General features: G+C 43.2%; 2 protein-coding genes and 1 long non-coding RNA gene across 4 annotated transcripts in view; 1 reads left to right on the forward strand and 2 right to left on the reverse strand.

Moving 5' to 3' along the window:
* The window catches only part of LOC116036354 (zinc finger protein 454-like), a 20348-nt gene extending 18087 nt beyond the window's left edge, over positions 1–2261 (reverse strand). The window contains exon 1 of one of the 2 annotated variants that reach the window (XM_036003660.1): positions 1660–2261. In XM_036003660.1, coding sequence (XP_035859553.1) covers positions 1660–1893 — 234 coding nt within the window. In that variant the 5' untranslated portion in view covers positions 1894–2261. Of the gene's footprint in view, positions 1–1529 lie in introns of both variants that reach the window. The other variant, XM_031279883.2, reaches the window with a different exon arrangement.
* LOC116036341 (endothelial zinc finger protein induced by tumor necrosis factor alpha-like) overlaps positions 1–17063 on the reverse strand; it is a 22466-nt gene extending 5403 nt beyond the window's left edge. Inside the window, exons 1-2 of the mRNA XM_031279869.2 lie at positions 16311–17063; positions 9140–9979 (exon numbers count right to left, since the gene is read on the reverse strand). Of these exons, the coding sequence (XP_031135729.2) occupies positions 9140–9979; positions 16311–16503 (1033 nt within the window). The 5' untranslated portion in view covers positions 16504–17063. The remainder of the gene's footprint in view (positions 1–9139; positions 9980–16310) is intronic.
* LOC118495517 overlaps positions 1–19006 on the forward strand; it is a 26830-nt gene extending 7824 nt beyond the window's left edge. Inside the window, exon 3 of the long non-coding RNA XR_004897963.1 lies at positions 18990–19006. This is a non-coding gene — a long non-coding RNA (uncharacterized LOC118495517). The remainder of the gene's footprint in view (positions 1–18989) is intronic.
* The last annotated feature ends 505 nt before the right edge of the window (positions 19007–19511 follow it).

Consider the following 19511-nt stretch of genomic DNA (forward strand, 5'->3'; position numbering starts at 1 on the left):
GTGGGGGGTCTGGGTGTCCTCCCCCAGGGAAGTTTTAAGCATCAACGACTTCATTTCCTGCATTCAGATACACTTTTATGCACCAATTTATGGTGAAATACCTCCATTGAGCCTATGTGAAGAATAAAGCACAGATGACAATTCAAAATATAACAAAAATATAATAGAAAGTATGTTGTTACGTGTCATTGGGCATTTTAAAAAGTGAGTATATGGAAATCCTGGAGCTTACTATCACGTAGACTACACCACTGGATATTGATAAGCTAAACGTTGTGATTTACGCATAACAGCGTCGGCGTTTTATGCCAGCTTTCCTTCCTGCGTTTGTGTCTGTGTTCTTCATATTTATGTAGAATTACAGTTTGTTCTTCTTGTTTAAAAGATGCAGCTCTGGTAGATGTTTGCGATTGGTCGTGGTGCGCTAACACCGCCTCTTTTATGTGAACGCGCGCGTCTCTAGATTGGAAAAACCTGGGTTGACTGAACTAGTTGTTAACCAGCGTCGTGACACAGCTTACGCGGGACCGCGGTTGTTAGGTTAGGTGAAGCCGGGTAACTGAAAGAAATCCAGGACATGTTGATCTTGATTCGTAGTACAGGCCTCTGGTCTCCTGGGTCAAAGTCCTGTGTTTGACCCATCCTCCCCCCCCCCCGACCAACCTCCCTACGCGGATTTTCGCCCTTTCATACTACTTGCTACGGCGTCAATTCACACGCAATTGCAAGGTAACTTAAGTCAATGGAGGCCAAACGGCGTTGATAAACACGCGAGTGTGCGTCTTGATAAGGCATACCAATTGGCGTGTCATACATACGCCTCTTCATGAGATCAGTCTGTTCACAAATAGAATAAAGCTTTCACTAATCTGAAACTGTGTTTTTAAGAATCTTTAGCTTCTCTGGGATAATTCAGTCCTGATTTGACAAATCTAGGTGTAGTGGTTTTGGATCTGGACCTGGTCTAACGTGGTCTACATATGAAAAAGAACAGGGAAATCTCCCTTTATTGCGTTCTCATTAAGACATTAAACTTTCACAAATCTAAAAGTGTGGTTAAGACATAATTAATAATTTACCTTAATGACTAACACACTTTCAATACAGTCAGAGGTTCAAAAAACGGAGGATCAGTCACTCAGCAGTGTAAGTTATGTTTCCGGCTGAATCGGACTTTCCCAGCTTTAAGTTTCCCTTAAATTTCCCCTTAACCGCCGAATGTTTCCTTAATATCTGATGACGCATTGGGGTGATTTTTGGATTTAATACAGTACTAAATATATTACATATTGGACCTTTAAACAGTCACAGGAAACATTTCAATATATTTTATAACTTAAATACATTTTCTTGATGATACTTACACACTTTCACTTAAGTAACAATTTCAATGCAGGACTTTTACTCTGCAAGAGAGTATTTTCACTGTGTTTTATTAGCACTTTTACTTCAGTATCGGTTGTGAATTCTTCCTCCTCCATTGGTTTCCCAGGAGAGTAACTGTATAATAACAATGAAGCTGTACCAACCTGCTCTTTGTATCTGGACTTCATGGTTTAAAACAGCGTCCAGCAGTTTCTGTTGTCGCTCGTTCTTCTCTTTTGAACGACAAAGTTCCTCCTCGTACTCTGTTATCGTTCTCTCAAACAGCCCAAATATCTCTTCAGCAGCCGCAGTTAGTCGCTGGTTGACAAAAGCTCTCAGCATTTGGACTTTAGACATTTTCACACAATGACAGACTCCGTTAAAATCCGTTTGCTCCCTCTGAAGTGCGCCGTGAAGTTGCGTTCGGGTCCGTGTACTTCCAGCTAGCAAGCTAACTTCCTTAGCTTCGCAGGACACCAGGAGATAATTCAGACGTTTTTTAAATAAAGGGAACAGCACAGAGTCCATTCAGACAGGTTTATCTGGACATTGCGGGTCCATGAAACATACAGTTTGGTCTCTATCCAATAGTCTCTCCGACCTACTCTGTGTGGCCGAGTTCAGTCTCCGTCTATTTCCAGCTAGCACGCTACGCTAACTTCCGTTAGCATTCTTGGCTAACGGAGAGTCTGAGATTAAAACGCCCCGAATATTTACACAAAGTCCATTTGAACAAGTTTATCCAAACATACGGGCTCCGGTGGTTCACTCCGGTTGTATCTGATGAGCTACGTGACGGAAAGAGTAGGACTCACGCGGGGAAACTGTTTACAACAACAAGGAACCGGGAACAAACCCCTTCAACCAGACTCCGCATTGATCAAGTTAGCCCCGGTAAGGAAGGACAACTACTTCCGGCACCACTTCAAAATAAAGGTTGTCAAACTTTTATCATGTCGCTATTCCTTTTCAATGTTTTTTTTTTCTTCATGTAGGTTAGATAAGTATTGGATTATTACTGATACCTTAACATGTAAGCAGCGTGATGTTAGTTTAATCTGTATAGTTAGTTAAATTGTGTTGAAGCACATCAGAATGCAGGAATTTTACTTTTACATGTAATGACAAAAAGCACAGGGGCTAGACATATAAATGGAGTACCCGTCTCAAAGCCCCCCTATTCTCGGGGAACTCAACTATCAACTGCCGCTGATACGATGGAGCTGTAGCCGGCGTCATGGCTTTGAGTTCTTTCGCTCCTCCAGTAGCCATGATCGCCTCTATAAACTGCTTTTAACATGCTCTGCATAGAAAATTTAGTTGCCTGTATCTTTTCACTGTAAGCTTCAATGGAGATTTATCAGCCTACTTTAAAGGACAATTCCAGCGCAAAATGAATCTAGGGATTATTAACATATATGTACCGAGTCGACCGTTCTCTGGGACATGTTTTCATGCTAATCGAATGTGTCTCTAGCTTGAAACAAGCTAGCGCAAACCGGTGATTAGCTGCTAACGCTTGCTTTCGGGGCAGAGGGTAAATCGCTATTTCTACACCACTAACAAGGCTCAAAATATCACCACACTTCAACGGTAGCATAATGAGGGTCCCTACATGTAAACCAAAGCATTGAGAACTTTGTAAGTGTACAGAAGTAGGGCTGTCAAACGATTACATTTTCTTAATCGCGATTAATCGTTGAATTTCTATAGTTAATCGCATGTTTTATCACATGATTAAAATTCTATTATTTTGCATTTCAGAACAGTTTTTAAGTCCATATTAACAATGGAAAGCCATTCTTACCAGTGGATCTTGATTGGGAATCAAATGAATGCAAAGAAAGTGACTTTATGAACTTGATTTTAAGATTTCTATTTGTTTATTATATATTTAATCTAGTCACACATTTGAATTTAACAACTTTGAATGCACCACGAGGCTGTAAATTACCAGTCTCATTGAACACACCGTCTGTGTTTTTCCGACAACAGCAGCTGCAGATTGTTACATAGCGGTGTTGAATCCTCTACAGTGAAATACAGACACACTTTACACCGTTTAGCGTTAGCTGTCAGCATTGTAACCATGTTTAATCCAGCTACTAGCTAGCGGTAGTAACGTTAGCTGCTGTTGAGTATAGTGTTAACTAGCGTCACGTGCAGCGATGTTTCTGTTTCCTGTAACTTCTGTTTCAGAGCATCAGAGAGAAGAGCAGACATATCAGTGGCACCAGAATGAGGCACCGAAATCTGCGTTGCTATTCCTGCAGCAGCAGGATGTGTTAGGAGGAAGTACGGCAAAATAGTAGCCTGTTAGGCACGAAGCAAAGCCTAGTGAAGTGAAAATAAATTAATAAATGGCGGCATGCAATTAATACGATTCAAAAAAATTAACGCATTATGCTCGACCCTTAATCGCATCGTGATTTACGCGTTAATACTGACAGCCCTATTAAAAAGATAAATTATAAAGATAGTAGCGTTCATGTATACATGCAGGCGTCATCTTGTAAAACAGTCATGACCAGTTGAACGACGAACGCCGTGTAACCAGTAACATAGCTCAAACATGGCGTTCGTGGTTCGACTGGTCATGACTGTTTTCCAAGATGGCTCCTGCCTGTATACTGTGTACGTCTGGTCTTAAGCTAAGTAGGTCTTAACACAGCGTTCTAAGTCCGACCTCATAGTTACACCAGTTGCACCATCTTGGCTTAAGCCCTCTTCTCGCTAAGACCGGGCGTAATTCTTACAGCAAGTCAGTAGCAGGCGTAAAGATGAAATTTAAGCAAGTTTCTGTAGTAGTAGTAGTAGTAGTAGTAGTCTTTCCACTTTTTTCGTACATGTCTCTCTGTACGAAGGATGCCTGAGTCAAAGCAATCATTGATCGCCTTCGTATACATACTGGGAACTATTCTCAGAAGGCGAAGCACTGCTACTTGGGCGGAGTGATTATTACTCCAACTCTGAGCGAACTTTCTGCTCCTCACCACGGGGCTTCTCAGTTGCTGCGAGCAAATCACTCCGCCCAAGTAGCAGAAGTAGCAGTGCTTCGCCTTTCTGAGAATATAGTTCCCAGTATGTATACGGTTAGAAGATGGCTGTGTGTCATGTGACCTTGTTATTTGTACACGCTGTGACTCTACAAATCACAACATGTAAATAGGAAAATGTTGGCGTTATTTTGTCACTTATTGGGAGCAGTAGGCTAGATGGAGCCGGTTACCTCTAGGATCTGTGCTAAGCTAGGCTAGATGGAGCCGGTTACCTCCAGGATCTGTGCTAAACTAGGCTAGATGGAGCCGGTTACCTCCAGGATCTGTGCTAAGCTAGGCTACCAGTGGGTGCGTCAGGCAGAGTTACAACACGCACGGAGATGAGAAGGGTATGTATGGACTTATCTAACTCTGGGGGATACGGGGAATAAGACAAAGTCCCAATAAGTCGGTGTGTTCCTTTAAGCCCTCTTCTCGCAAAGACCGGGAGTAATTCTTACGCCTAGTCAATAGCAGGCGTAAAGACGAAATCTAAGCACGTTTCTGTAGTAGTAGTAGTAGTAGTCTTTCCACTTTTTTCGTACATGGCTCTCTGTATGAAGGCTGCCTGAGTCAGAGCAATCGTTGATCGCTTTTGTTATCTGTCTCCCATGTTTGTTTGTTATAATGTTGGACTGCTTGGCAGTCAATGTACACTTACCTAAAGGATTATTAGGAATACCATACTAATACCGTGTTTGACCCCCTTTCGCTTTCAGATCTGCCTTAATTCTTTGTGGCATTGATTCAACAAGGTGCTGGAAGCATTTCATTAGAAATGTTGGCCCATACTGATAGGATAGCATCCCCCACACCATTACACCACCACCACCAGCCTGCCCAGTGGTAACAAGGCATGACGGATCCATGTTGTCATTCTGTTTACACCAAATTCTGACTCTACCATCTGAATGTCTCAACAGAAATTGAGACTCATCAGACCAGGCAACATTTTTCCAGTCTTCAACTGTCCAATTTTCTTTGTGAGCTTGTGCAAATTGTAGCCTCATTTTCCTATTTTTAGTGGAGATGAGTGGTACCCGGTGGGGTCTTCTGCTGGTGTAGCCAGCCAGCCAGTGTAGGGTAAAGAGGACAGAACAGAAAGGAAGGAGTGGTAGCCACTCATTCACTTCATTCACTGTGCAATAAATTAACTACTCACATACATACCTGGACACTCTTAACTGCTCTTAACTGCTAATTTATGCTAAATGTCATTTATTTATTAACTATAATATAGGGCTGAAACGATTACTCGAATAATTTGAATAATTCGATTACAAAAAAGCTTTGAGGCAAATTCTCTGCCTCGAAACTTCGTTTAATTCCAATCAGTCGCGTTATGCGGCCCGCTCCGCTCAAAGTCATTGTTTCACACGGACCGTTATTAACGACGCACACAACATTCAGTGGCACGATGGCGGAGAGCACGCCGCTAGCGGCAGAAATGACCGAAAACGGGATAAATTATGGACATCAAGTGGATAAATCTAGGATGTAAGAGTTTGGATTTATTGCTCAACAACTCCAAAAAAAGACAACTTCCAGGCTGGACAGAAAAAACTCCTGAGAAGGCTGAAAGACACCAAAGACCCCCCCCCCCCGTGATGGCTAACTCCTTAGCTTTTAGCAGGAAAAATCGGTAAGAAGCTACGTTTTATAACAGTTGTGTAACTGCTATAAATCACCTTATGCTTTGTGTGTGGGCTTAATGGAATCATGAGACACTAAGCTTTCAGTTGGTGTGTCGCATGGCTGTATATTTTGAAGATTTAATGCTTTAAAGTTATAAAAACGTTCATGAGTGGAGGTTACAGCGACGCCACAGCCACACAGTGTGCCGTCCACGGTACAGTGATCCTTGAGGCAAAATCATTTTTTATCCGATTACTCGATTAATCGATGAAATAATCGCTAGAATATTCGATTACAAAAATAATCGTTAGCTGCAGCCCTACTATAATAACACAATACCATACACAGTCCTATATATATATTTATCTTTATTTATCTGTAGTTTGTTTTTTACGGTTTTACTTTTTGTAAAAAATATTTAGCTAAAAATTTGTTAGTTATTCTTATACTGTATTTTTTCTATACTGTATTTTTTATACCTCTTTATTTAAAAAGAGTGTTTTGTAAGCTGCTAAAATCTGCTGCTGGAAATCTAATTTCCTTGCGGGAGTCATCCCAAAAGGATGAATACAGAGAAGTCTAAGTCTAAGCCCATCCGCCTAAAGGTTTTATTTTCTAAAAAAGCTTCAATCTGTTTTGTAAAATTATGCTTAGAACGGTTTTGTTCAGTTTCTTTGTTAAACCATTTGTATCTGAACTGCTGTTTTAGTATGTCTGTCTTCCATGAGTTAATCATGAAAGCACAGGATGCATCCCTGAAGGTAGAGCGCATAATGTGGAGGAGATGCTGGGCCTGACCAGAGATAAGAAGAAAGGCTACTGATTACATGAACCGAATAACTAACTTGACACCCAACTCCTTTAAAAATACACTGTTGAGAACAATCTTCAGTCATTTTCTGTACTTATGCTGACGTGCTGTAAACTGACTCTACTTGCTGCGAGTTAACAAACTTTTAAGAGAACTCCAGTGATTTTGTCCATTCTTTGATAAATAATTATTCTAGCACAATCTATAAACACCATTTTTATTTAGGACAAACTGGACTATTAGAATATTTGTGCTGCAGTGAGGTCACTTTAATGTAAAAAAAAAAAAAAAAAAAAAAGGTTGTGGGACCATAAAGACAAAAAAAAAATAAAACGGAAATTTAATCTCACAGATATGTATTGATTTCACACACACACACAAAATACACTTGTTAATTCTCAAAATAGTAATGCCATATTTATTAATGTCACACACACAGCAATGCTACACAAGCATTTGTGTTGTCTAAAGCAGATCTCCTAGAGAACAGTCTAGTATAGACGATCCAGTGTTTCCTCTATGTTGATTTTTTAGTGGCGGCCCGCCGCGGTATCAGAAATAGGGCAGACACACAATGTAGTCGCAATGGCCTTTTAAATTATCCTGCCGACATAATGCCGCCCCCCCTCCATTGGCTGCCGCTCACATTGCAATTTAACACCAAGTAGAACTATTCAGAGGTGATTGGACCCGTCCAGTTTAACAACAAGTAGAACTATTCAGAGGTGATTGGACCCGTCCAGTTTAACAACAAGTAGAACTATTCAGAGGTTATTGGGCCCGTCCAGTTTAACAACAAGTAGAACTATTCAGAGGTTATTGGACCCGTCCAGTTTAACAACAAGTAGAACTATTCAGAGGTTATTGGGCCCGTCCAGTTTAACTCCACATACTGTTGTGTTGATGGAGTTTATTGTCACAACGTTCGCTTTCTTCTGAGTCGACTATTAAACCAACAGCTTCACCAAAAACGTCACCGCAGTGGGTCCGTTCTGATTGGACAACGTTCAACTTGTCAGTTCTGTCAGCTCATTGTCCTGATATCAAACATCTGGAAACATTAAAACTGGAAGTGAGTAAGAATATTTCATTCTATACTTTGGGTTTTGGTTTCCCTGTGAAGAATTTCTTGTAAAATTAATTATGTAGACCTGTTGTAGATGTTAAGTGCCCTATAGTTCCTCAAAAAATTACAGTTCAATCACAACTGAAAATATGCCTCATTGTGTGTGAATAGAGGTGAATAAATATACAGTATATGTTTGTGTTGCAGCAAAGTGTCAGCTCCGTTTCATACGTAAAACATTTGTTCGGATAGACCTGCCCCCACTGCTAAATAAAATCCTAAAGGAAACACTGCAATCTTTGGTCATATCTAACTATTCTGCCCAGTTTCTCTTCACTATATAGAATCTTTGTTTTGTCTACAATGACGAACCAGCCTTCCAGTGGTTGACAAGACAAGCTAAACAAGCTTTTGATTGGTCAGAATGGTCTGCCAGAGCATCATGGGGAACAAAATCGTGGTTATCATCAGAGCTAGCGGAGATAAACAACCGAAAATTCATAAATTATGGACATAAAGTTTATCAACCTTGGATGTAACAGTTTGGATTTATTGCACAAAGACCCTGAAAAACTCTGGATTTCCAAACCTTCTGTAAGGGCTACGAAGACCCAAAAAGACATCAGCAGAACGGGGCGAGTGTTAGCGTTTAGCTGCAGAAAATGGTAATTTCTACTCATTATGGTTTTAAAATGATTAAGTTATGAATCAGAGATGCAGTTTTTTGTCGTATAAGATGAGCTCAGGCTGAGATGGTTAACTAACAGCGACAGTAAAAATTTATTTCACACTATTATTATGGTTAAACTTTGCAATTAGTCTGCGATTCACGTGCATTCTGAATCGTGTTTATCCATACGGATCAACTATGGTCCATTACACCACTATCACCAACACACTTGCGACTTGTAACTTCATACTGCCGATTACAACTTTCATCGTTTACGCTGCAAGTAATCGGTTCTTTCCCAGTGTGGACAGTCAAGTGTCTTTTCAGATTTTGGTTTTGTGTGAAACTCTTACTACAAATTGAACAACTAAATGGTTTCTCCCCAGTGTGGACAATCAAATGTTGTTTCAGATATCCCTTTAGTGCAAATCTTTGACTACAAACTGAACAACTAAATGATTTCTCCCCGGTGTGGACAATCAAGTGCTGTTTCAGAGTTTCCTTTTGTGCAAAACTTTTACTACAAATTGAACAACTAAATGGTTTATCCCCTGTGTGGACTGTCAAGTGTTTTCTCAGATTTCCCTTTTGTGCAAATGTTTTACTACAAAATGGGCAACTAAATGGTTTCTCCCCTGTGTGGATTCTCATGTGTATAACCAAATTGCCTTTGCTACTGAAAACTAGTTCACACACTGAGCAGGTCAAACGTTTTTCTTCTGAATGAAGTCTCATGTGAGTCGTTAAGGAGTTCTTCAGAAGGTATCTTTTACCACAAACTGAGCAACAAAATGGTTTCCCTCCTGTTTGGACTCCAGAGTGTTTCTGCAGAGGTTTCTTGTGGCCAAAGCTTCCAGCACATTCAGAGGAGCTAACTGATGTGTTTCCAGTATTACATTCCACATCACTTACAGCTACTTCATTGTTTTTCAGAGGGTTTAAACCTGACTGAGGTTCCCTAGTCTCCCCCCAGTCTGTACTGTCATTAGTCTCAGATTCAGATTCAGAGTAGTCTGCAGTCTTGTCATGAGTAGCTGGTTGTAAAGGACTATCTGGATCTGAGTTCCTGGCTGGTTCTGGTCCTCCACAGTCCTCTCCATCAGCTTCTGTTCTCTCTGCCTCTCTGTTCTCCTCAGTTTGGCTTTCATGAAGCTGTGAGGACTGAGCTTTCTCTTCATCATCTTCTTCACTCTTCACAGGGACAGAAGTGAACGGGAACTTGATATCAGCCTCCTCCAGCCCTTGAAGCTGCTCTCCCTCCTGACTGGTCCAGAGTTCCTCCTGTTCCTCTTTAATGTGTGGGGGGGGCTCTGGGTCCTCCTGGTCCAGACTGGAGCTCCACTCCTGCTGCTCAGGGGGAACCTCTGCTTTAACCACCGACAGCTGCTGGACGTCTGAGGAGAAGAATCAAATACATGCACATTATTTATTATTGCATCATTTTATTATTTAAAAAACTGTAATTTCATGTTGACCGGGTCTCTTTACATAAGTTATGGTATTTTCATTCATGTTATGCATTTTACAGAGTAGTCCTAGAGATCTCTCAGTGCCTGCATGTCCCCAGAAACACACAAGGATCACCTCCTAGTCCATCCCAGGAGGCCCACCTGAGCCGGTGAAGGCCCAGGAATGGTCCAGGTTGGATGAGAACCTGAACAAAGGTCTTGGAGTTGCTCAAGCAGGTACAGTAGAAAGGAAAAAGTACTCACTGACAGCAATCACCTACAGCTCGGACAAAGAACGCTTTGTGAAAAGAAAGAGTGAAGTGCAAAAGAAAGATCAAACTACTAAGGAAGGAGATGAAATGCCTAAACAAGCATTTAACTAACTAAACAAGGCCAGCTATGAGGAAAGAGAAGGAATCAAAGAACTAACTAGAGTACTGATCAGAGTAAGAAGAGCTGAGGGGTTAAGACAAAGGCGGAAGAAGAAGGAAGCCTCACGAGCCCAGTTTATTAAAGACCCATCGCTTCACCAAATCACTCCTTGGGTAAGCGAATACTGGGACTCTTACAATCTTTAAACAGGAAGTGGAAGAGTTTGTCAAGGAAACCTTCAGCGACCCATCTAGAGACATTCCTTAGACAACCTTTGCACCGTCGATAAGCCAGCAAAACTCCTCAGCACAGAAGCTGCATCCTGGAGGGGGTCCAGGAGGTTGTCCAGCATTAGATCACTGTCTGCTTCAGGTTCCTGTGGTATAACATACAAGGTAAGAAAGGGCCCAAACCTCTCAGAAGGCTTTGACAGCTTTTTCGAAGGGTTTGGTCTAAGAGGGAGAAAACATTTTCTGCATTGTTGTAGACCAGCCCATCTGAAGTCTGGGAAGGCCAGCAGAAAGGAGAGGCAAAGGCTGGTACAGGAGGAGGTGCGAGCTTCAGTCGAGGAAGAGCGAACCAGCAGAACAGTGGCCATGCGGCAGCAAGGTGCCTGGATGAAGTAGGAGCAGGCGATGGAGCGGAATGTCACCTGGAAGGACATCTGGAAGTGGAACCCCCAGAGGATCAAGTTCTTGATTCAGGGGGTCTATGATGTCCTCCCAAGTCCATCCAACCTGTGCACAAGGGGCAAAATAGAAACACCTGCATACCCCCTTTGTTCCAAAATAGGGACATTAGAACACATCCTGAGCAGCTGCTCCAAGGCGCTGGGTGAGGGCGGGTAGCGATGGAGGCACGACCAGGTCCTCAAGTCCATTGCTGAGGCAATAAGCAAGGGGATCAAGGACAGCCGATACACCCAAGCTACAGTCGATGCCATTCACTTCATCAGGGAAGGACAAAAGCCGAAGAATGTCGAGAAGATACGGAAAAACTGCTCTGTAGGTTTGCTCTCCACGGCCCGAGACTGGGCGATGACAGTCGACCTGGAAAGGCAGCTGAAAATCCCAACACACATCACCCAGTCCAAAATGAGACCTGACATCATCTTGGTTTCGGAGGCCACAAAACAACTGATGTTGTTAGAGCTGACAGTGCCCTGGGAGAAGAGGATGGAGGAGGCTCAAGAGAGAAAGAGGGAGAAATACCAAGAACTGGTGGAGGATTGTCGGAGGAATGGATGGAGGACCAGATGTATGCCAGTAGAGGTGGGCAGTAGGGGATTTGCCAGTCACTCCCTGAGCAAGGTCTACGGCACGCTGGGCATAACAGGTGCTAACCGAAGAAGAGCCACAGGCAACAACGTGGAGGCAGCAGAAAAAGCATCCAGATGGCTCTGGTTAAAGAGGGGAGAGCAGTGGGGGCAGTAGAATGCCACTTGGACACAGGCCACGGTCTGATCAGCCTCAGTCGGGTCTCCAGGATGAGGGTGTCTGTTGCAAGACTCGAAACACCCAGTGACTCCTGGAAACAACACTGATGATATGTCCAAGGTTGTGCATCAGAAGATGTTTCTGTAAACTGAGCCTCTCAGATAAGGAGATGGGGAAGACCATCCTTCAGCAGCTGCCAGCAGGCCTGGCCAAGATCTACTCAAGCCAGCTACCTGGAAAGTACAAGGTGTGGTGCTTTAGCTTCATCTTGTACCCTAACCTTAAGGGTAACGTGGCGGAAGCTGTGTGAGATCACCTCTTCAGCGGTGAGCAGGATGGAAGCCAAAGCTAACTCTTACATCCGGAAATGGCCAGGTCTCCCAAGGAGCCTCTCTACATCAAGCCTGTATGGGTGGAACCCTCTGCAGTTACCCTTAAAAATCAACTATGCTGGAATATAGGCAAGAGAAGGCAAGGCTGGTGATGGAGCTGAGGGACTCTGCAGATTAATTTGTAAGGGAGATGCGTGCCCATGTTAAACAGGGAGGAATTGGAAGGCGGAGGAAGAAGTCCAGAAAGCAGTGGGCAGGCTGCAACACTAGGAGGTTGTGGGCACAGTCCAAACAGGACGGACAGGGTTGGGATGGAACGACCCATCCGTCTTGTGGTCCAGAGCCAGCAAAAAGGAGAGGAAGGAACTTGTTATCGCAGAGGTGACAAGGATGCCACAAGAAGAGTACAGGATCAAAGCTGTGGCTCAGGGGCAACAGGGACGATGGACAGCTAGGAAGGGGTGCTGAGCCGGGGAGTTAGCTGGGCAAACATATGGAAGCTGCCACAAGCCAGTGGCTGGGAACAAAGCAAGCCTGTGACCTCTGTGGGACCACCAACGCCTCTCTGCAACACATCCTGGCAAGCTGCAAGACCGCTCTGACACAGGGCAGGTTCAGGTGCAGGCACGACCAGGTGGAAACCCAGCACTGGATCCACTTCCAGAGACAAGGGGAGAGAACAGAAACAACCAGAGGAAGACCAGCACCCTCGCTCTTGTCGGGAACGGAGTGTAAATTTGAGGTCGACCTGGGCAGGCAGCTCCACTTTCCAAAGGAGATCTGCAGCACCACACTGCAACCAGACATGGTGCTCTGGTCAGTGAGGATTAAATCAGCGCTGCTGGTGGAAACAGATTGTGCCATGGGAGGAAGGGGTGGAGGCAGCCCATGAAAGAAAGGCAGCGAAATATGGAGACTTGGTTGCCGAGTGCAGGGAAGTAGGATGGAGCATGAAACTCTGTCCTGTGGAGATTGGAACGAGCAGTTTTGTGGGGAGCTCAACATTAAACTTGCTTCAAGACCTAGGGCTACGAGGCAAAGAGCTACACAAAACAAGGAGAAGAGGCAGAGAAGGCCAGCTTCTGGTTACGACTGAGGAGGTGTGACAAGATCTGAAGAGCTAGTAGCTCCTAAGGAAGGGTTAGCTGGGGAGGTCGGGGGGTCAGGACCCCCATATCTAAAGGCTGATTTATGCTTCAGCGTCCAAATCGACGGCGTACCCCCGCAGACCCCTCTGCGTCGCAGCGAACCCCCCTCCGCTGTAGCTCAACGTGCAGCTCCAAAGAAATTTAACTTTGTGTCGAGGCGACGCAGACCGCAAGGACTGTGATTGGTCAACTGGTCCTGTGTGTTGATAGTCGGTGTTTCCAGCAGCCGACTGTGGGGAGTAGCAACATGCTAGTTCACTGACATAAGCTTCGCAAATAAACTCAAGACAGATTTTGGTTACAATGACGGGGTTATCCGTTTGTTTTTTTATCATTGATAAAAAATGTTTTGTATTCTTTAATGACTATAATTTGGGAGGATTGTACAATTTTAAGAACATATCCTAATTGTACAATCCTCCCAAATCACTTTCCAATTCAGTTCACTGAACCAATAACTACATAGTGTAGACTACTGTACATTCATGTGACAACAGGGAGAGGACACCCCAATGGTATTTGACCTTATATTTTGCTGGGAGGGCGAATAAGTGATGAATATACTCTGTTACATTCATGTTTACAATGTGCATGGAACTTATTACTTAATTATCTTCATAGTTTATAGATTTCTTCAGTGTCTTTCTTTTCTATGTCCATATATACGAGGGAGCAAAGCATATATATATATATATATATATATAGAAACTCGTCCTCTATAAAACATAAAATAAAAAACGTGAGAAAAAGCATGGCAGATAATAGCGGGACCGACTGAATGATATAGTCTAAAAATATACATTTATGAACTACTGCTCTTAACTGAAAACATTCAATGAGTCCCTTGTCATTTGCAAAAAACGAACAGTTGTACACTTTGCATTAAAAGCGAGCAGTGGAAGTTAATATGACTTAGGACATTTATATTTTAGCCCATGAGAGAGAGGGAGGAACAGAGTGAAAGAGATATTTACGCATCATACTCTAGAATTGTAGAAAATTGATCTTCATGGTAAATTTCCTGAGTAACATTATCTTCTGCTTACTTTTAAGGCAAAGAGTACAACTGTTAATTTGTGCAAATGATTAGTAGCCTAATCCTTGAATGGAATGATTATGACGGTTTCAATCCAGAGCAGTGGTCAGTAAAGTATATTTTTAGGTTACTTAAGCATTCGGTCGGTCCGCGATCGTCTGCCTCGCTTTCTCTCGCCGTTTTCATTCCAGCGCCCGTGTTTCTTTTTTCCAAAATTGGTTTCACGTTATCATACTTCCATAAGAAGCTGCTGCTCACTCTGTATAAAGTATGAACAATGCATATTCTCCAATTTAGCATCAGTAAATCTGTTATTGATCTTGTGGTCTGTTAAGGAAAGCCGTGAACGCGCATCTATCCAAATTACTTCAGCCTGGCTCGACCTAGTCGCTCCTCCTCAGCCTGAAGCGTGTTTTACACTAGACGCATCCAAGGTGGCGCGCGCCATCGTGACGTCAAAATGACGTAATATCCCACCAAGTAGGTCATCCAATCAAATCGAAGCATTGACATCAATGCTGCTGCCAGTTCTGCCGTTGTTTACCTTTTTCTTCTTCTTCTAGTCCGTAGAAAGAGCAACGTCTGTAGCCTTTGCTCATTAGCGCCACCTCTGTTCAGGAGAAGACTGCAACTAGTGTCATGAGCACCAGTGCGGTAGAGTTTAGATTCTCGGCCCAAGCCCGAGTCCGACCGTTATTTCCGCCACTATCCTCGGGCCGGGCCGGACCCTTGATGAAGCATTTTTTTTTTTTTTATCCATTACCTATTTAGCCTAATTGGGTGGGGAGATAGCTATGCCATAATCAGAAATATTATAAATATGTATATATAAGCTATACAAAAGTAACAAATGTGTACAAAATTTAGGCTGCAGTTACAAAATGCAGCACTTCATGCGCGGAGTCTCCTCCTCTCGCACGCATCACACCGGGCCTGCTGGGCTGTATGGTGTATCTTAAGTGCAACATGGAGCTTGAAGATGTAAAGAAAAAAAGAAAAACAGGAGAATTACCTTTGAGCAAGTGTGGAGGAAAGTCGGAGGTATGGAAGCAGTTTAAACAAGTCGTGGGCAGTGACAACAATATGTTGTTCATCATTGTTTCTTTTTTTTTTTTTACGTTTCTTCATTCAGATCCATTTGCGATCCGTTCCATTCTAAACAAACAGCAGTTTACAGCTTCGTCCTTGTTGTATTATTCTAAACAGATTTCTGCAGTTCAAACAACTCTGAATTGTAGTTTTGAACGTCAGTTATAACGGCCCACGTATTAAAAAAATGTCGGGTTTAAATCGGGCTCGGGCTCATAATTACAGTTAATGTGTCGGGCCGGGCCGGGCTCGGACGCAACGTGCTCGGGTAGGTTCGGGCTTGTTTTTTTGGGCCGATCTAAGCTCTACAGTGCGGGTATAAATAGTCACGGCGATCCCATGACGTCACATTTGCACGCGCCAGCTGGGCTGCGTCTAGTCTATAAGACCCTTGACTCGACCTTCGTGAAACGGACCAAGCCAGGCCGCACAGATTAGACTAGGTCAAGCCTCGCTTTATCGGTAATCCTGGATCTATAAATTCAATTTTTGTGAAACAGCCCCGTGGTCACTGCGCCATAAGTCATCTGAAGTCATTTGTCACGTAAAAACATTTCATGGTTCCAGATTTGCTGCTTTCCCTTTTAATAATGTTAATAATTTAAATGTATTAGTATTAAAGTTGCGGTAATTGTGGCATAACAGTCACAGGGGACATTTCAATATCTTTTATAACTTAAATCCATTTCCCTGATGATACGCACTTCACTGAAGTAACAATTTCAATGCAGGACTTTTACTCTGCAACAGAGTATTTTCACCGTGTTTTATTAGCACTTTTACTTCAGTATCGGTTGTGAATACTTCCTCCTCCATTGGTTTCCCAGCAGATTAAATGTATAATAACAATGAAGCTGTACCAACCTGATCTGTGTAACCGGACTTCAGGGTTTAAAACAGCGTCCAGTAGTTTCTGTTGTCGGTTCTTCTCTTTTGAACTGAACTCAAGTTCCTCCTCGTACTCTGCTATCGTTCTTTCAAACAGCCCAAATATCTCTTCAGCAGCCGCAGTTAGTCGCTGGTTCACAAAAGCTCTCAGCATTTGGACTTTAGACATTTCTACTAAATCACAGACACGTTTCCTTCAGACAGACTCCGTTAAAATCCGTTTGCTCCCTCTGAAGTGCGCTGTAAAGTTGCGTTCGGGTCCGTGTACTTCCAGCTAGCAAGCTAACTTCCTTAGCTTCGCAGGACACCAGGAGATAATTCAGACGTTTTTCAAATAAAGGGAACAGCACAGAGTCCATTCAGACAGGTTTATCTGGACATTGTGGGTCCATGAAACATACAGTTTGGTCTCTATCCAATAGTCTCTCCGACCTACTCTGTGTGGCCGAGTTCAGTCTCCGTCTATTTCCAGCTAGCACGCTACGCTAACTTCCGTTAGCATTCTTGGCTAACGGAGAGTCTGAGATGAAACGCCCCGAATATTTACACAAAGTCTATCTGAACAAGTTTATCCAAACATACGGGCTCCGGTGGTTCCCTCCGGTTGTATCTGATGAGCTACGTGACGGAAAGAGTAGGACTCAGGCGGGGAAACGGTTTACAACAAGGAACCGGGAACAAACCCCTTCAACCAGACTCCGCATTGATCAAGTTAGCCCGGGTAAGGAAGGAACTACTTCCGGCACCACTTCAAAATAAAGGTTATCACACTTTCATCATGTCCATATTCCCTTTCAATGTTTTTTCATATAGATTAGAATAGTATTGGATTAATACTGATACATTAACATGTAAGCAGCGTGATATTAGTTTAATCTGTATAAATTGTGTTGAAGCACATCTGAATGCAGGAGTTTTACTTTTACAGGTCTCAAACATATCCTAAAGTGAATAGTGCAGTATAGGGGACAGAATTACAATGATCCTGTGGCTCCATTTTATCTGAAAAAAAAAGCTTATTTTGGAGTCTGCATCAGCTTCAAAGGCAGGGTGGGTAATGTTGAAAAGCTAGCAAGATATTTCAGTCAATCTACTGTGGTCAAAACTAATATCACATGAGATTCTATCTTATTATTATCTGATCAACATAAATTGAATAGAGATTGCAGCTTTGCAGTTACTCTTACTGGTTTGGGGCAGTGTGAAAGCTCATCTGAACTCTGGATCAAACAAACGAACTCTGGTCCGCTTAAAAAACGGGGGACTCGGTTCGTTTCAGTTCAGTTCACTTCAGGAGAGAACGCAATCTGAGCCAAATACAGGAAGTGAACCAACAACAAAGCATTCACTAGCCTGCAGCTTCAACCTTACACACAATTTACAGACTTGGGGCGTTTTCACACCTGTAGTTTGTTTGCTTTGGTCCGAATCACTTGGTGAGTTTGTAAACTTGGAGCGATTTGCCCTCGGTTTGGTTTGGTTTCGCACCTGGAAAAATCTAAGCGTACCAAAATGCATTACAAATCACGCAAGAACGTCCACTCCTCTTATTGGTCGGATGTATCTGGGGGGCGGGAGCAAGAAAGTAAATACAGGAAGAAGGTCCTGTGTTCTGGACTAGTGCATATTTATTGCATCTCCACGGTCAAACCAGCTCATTTCATTTAAATCATCAGACATTGTTTCGCGAGAGACGTTACTACGTCTGCTCTGGTCACCGAGACTTTGCTTTGCTGTGCGGTGTCTCCAATTTTAGCGGCAGCTGGTTTGACCACGGAGATGCGAGTGACGGACGGCAAGCTCGACCGCAGTCTATTTCTGTGATAGAAACACTGCAAGCTGCTACAGTTTGCTGCTCTGCTGCATCACAGATTGCTAAACACACCTGACAACAGGTAACCTGACTCTGCCTGTTGCTAACTTTCCGTTGGAGAACTTTTGGGAAGGGGCGAAAATACTGGTTAGCTGATTGAATAAATCTGTCTATCATCAAATCAACCAATCAGATCAACGATATATCAAACTCTTGCCGATACCAGTAGGGAGAAGAGCATTTGATTTGATTTGTTTGGTCCGCTTTTGGTGCGCGAGTTCGTCAGGGCAGGTGAGAACGCGGCAAGCGCACTCGGGTGCGCACCAAAAGCGGACCAAACAAGCATACCGAGACCTGCTTGAAGAGGTGGTCTCGGTACGTTTTCAATCGAACTCTGGAGCGGTTAGTTTGTGGTGAGAACGTGATCCGTACTCGAACCGCACCAACTATACATACTCCGCAAATCTGAGCTAATGTCTCCTGTAGTCTAGCCTCGTGAGACTGTCCTGATCTGGCGAGCTCCAGTTTTCCACTCTCAGATCAGTCTGGCATCTTGAGATAGAGAAAATTTGGAGCCGTTCGCCAAACGACCGACCAATCAGCGTTGGTTTGGAGGCGGGTTTAGGTGTGACGCAACGAGAAGCGGCTGTTCAGTCTAAACAACGTGGCGGCTTCCACGGATGAGATGAGCGTAGCTATCGCGCAAGTTTTATCCAAATTAGAAAGTATTCCTTCATTAAAAGAAGAGCAAAAAACGGCACTGGAGGCTTTTCTCAGAGGAAAAGATGTCTTTGCTCTTCTCCCGACTGGTTTCGGCAAGAGATTGATATATGTAAAATCAGACAGACAGTCTTTAGCTGATCAATGTTGAACCAAGTCTAGCCATCAGTACTTCAATCCAGCTGGAAAAAAAATGTCTCAGCAAACATCTCTGTACCTTCATTTATTTCTGCTGCTCTCCCCAACACACTTGTGACTTTCGACTTCATCCTGCCGGTTTAATCTTTTATCATAAACGCCGGAAGTAAATAGTTTTTCCTGCTGTGGACAGTCAAGGGTCGTTTCAGATTTCCCTTTAGTGCAAATCTTTTACTACAAACTGAACAACTAAATGGTTTCTCCCCTGTGTGAATTCTCATGTGTATAACCAAATTGCCTTTGCTACTGAAAACTAGTTCACACACTGGGCAGGTGATACGTTTTTCGTATCATGTGACTCATTAAGGTCTTATTCAGCGAGAATCTTTTACCACAAACTGAGCAACTAAATGTTTTCCCTCCTGTTTGGACTCCAGAGTGTTTCTGCAGAGGTTTCTTGTGGCCAACGCTTCCAGCACATTCAGAGGAGCTAACTGATGTGTTTC

The sequence above is a fragment of the Sander lucioperca genome, chromosome 7 (genome assembly GCF_008315115.2).
Source record: "Sander lucioperca isolate FBNREF2018 chromosome 7, SLUC_FBN_1.2, whole genome shotgun sequence".
Classification (NCBI taxonomy): domain Eukaryota; kingdom Metazoa; phylum Chordata; class Actinopteri; order Perciformes; family Percidae; genus Sander; species Sander lucioperca.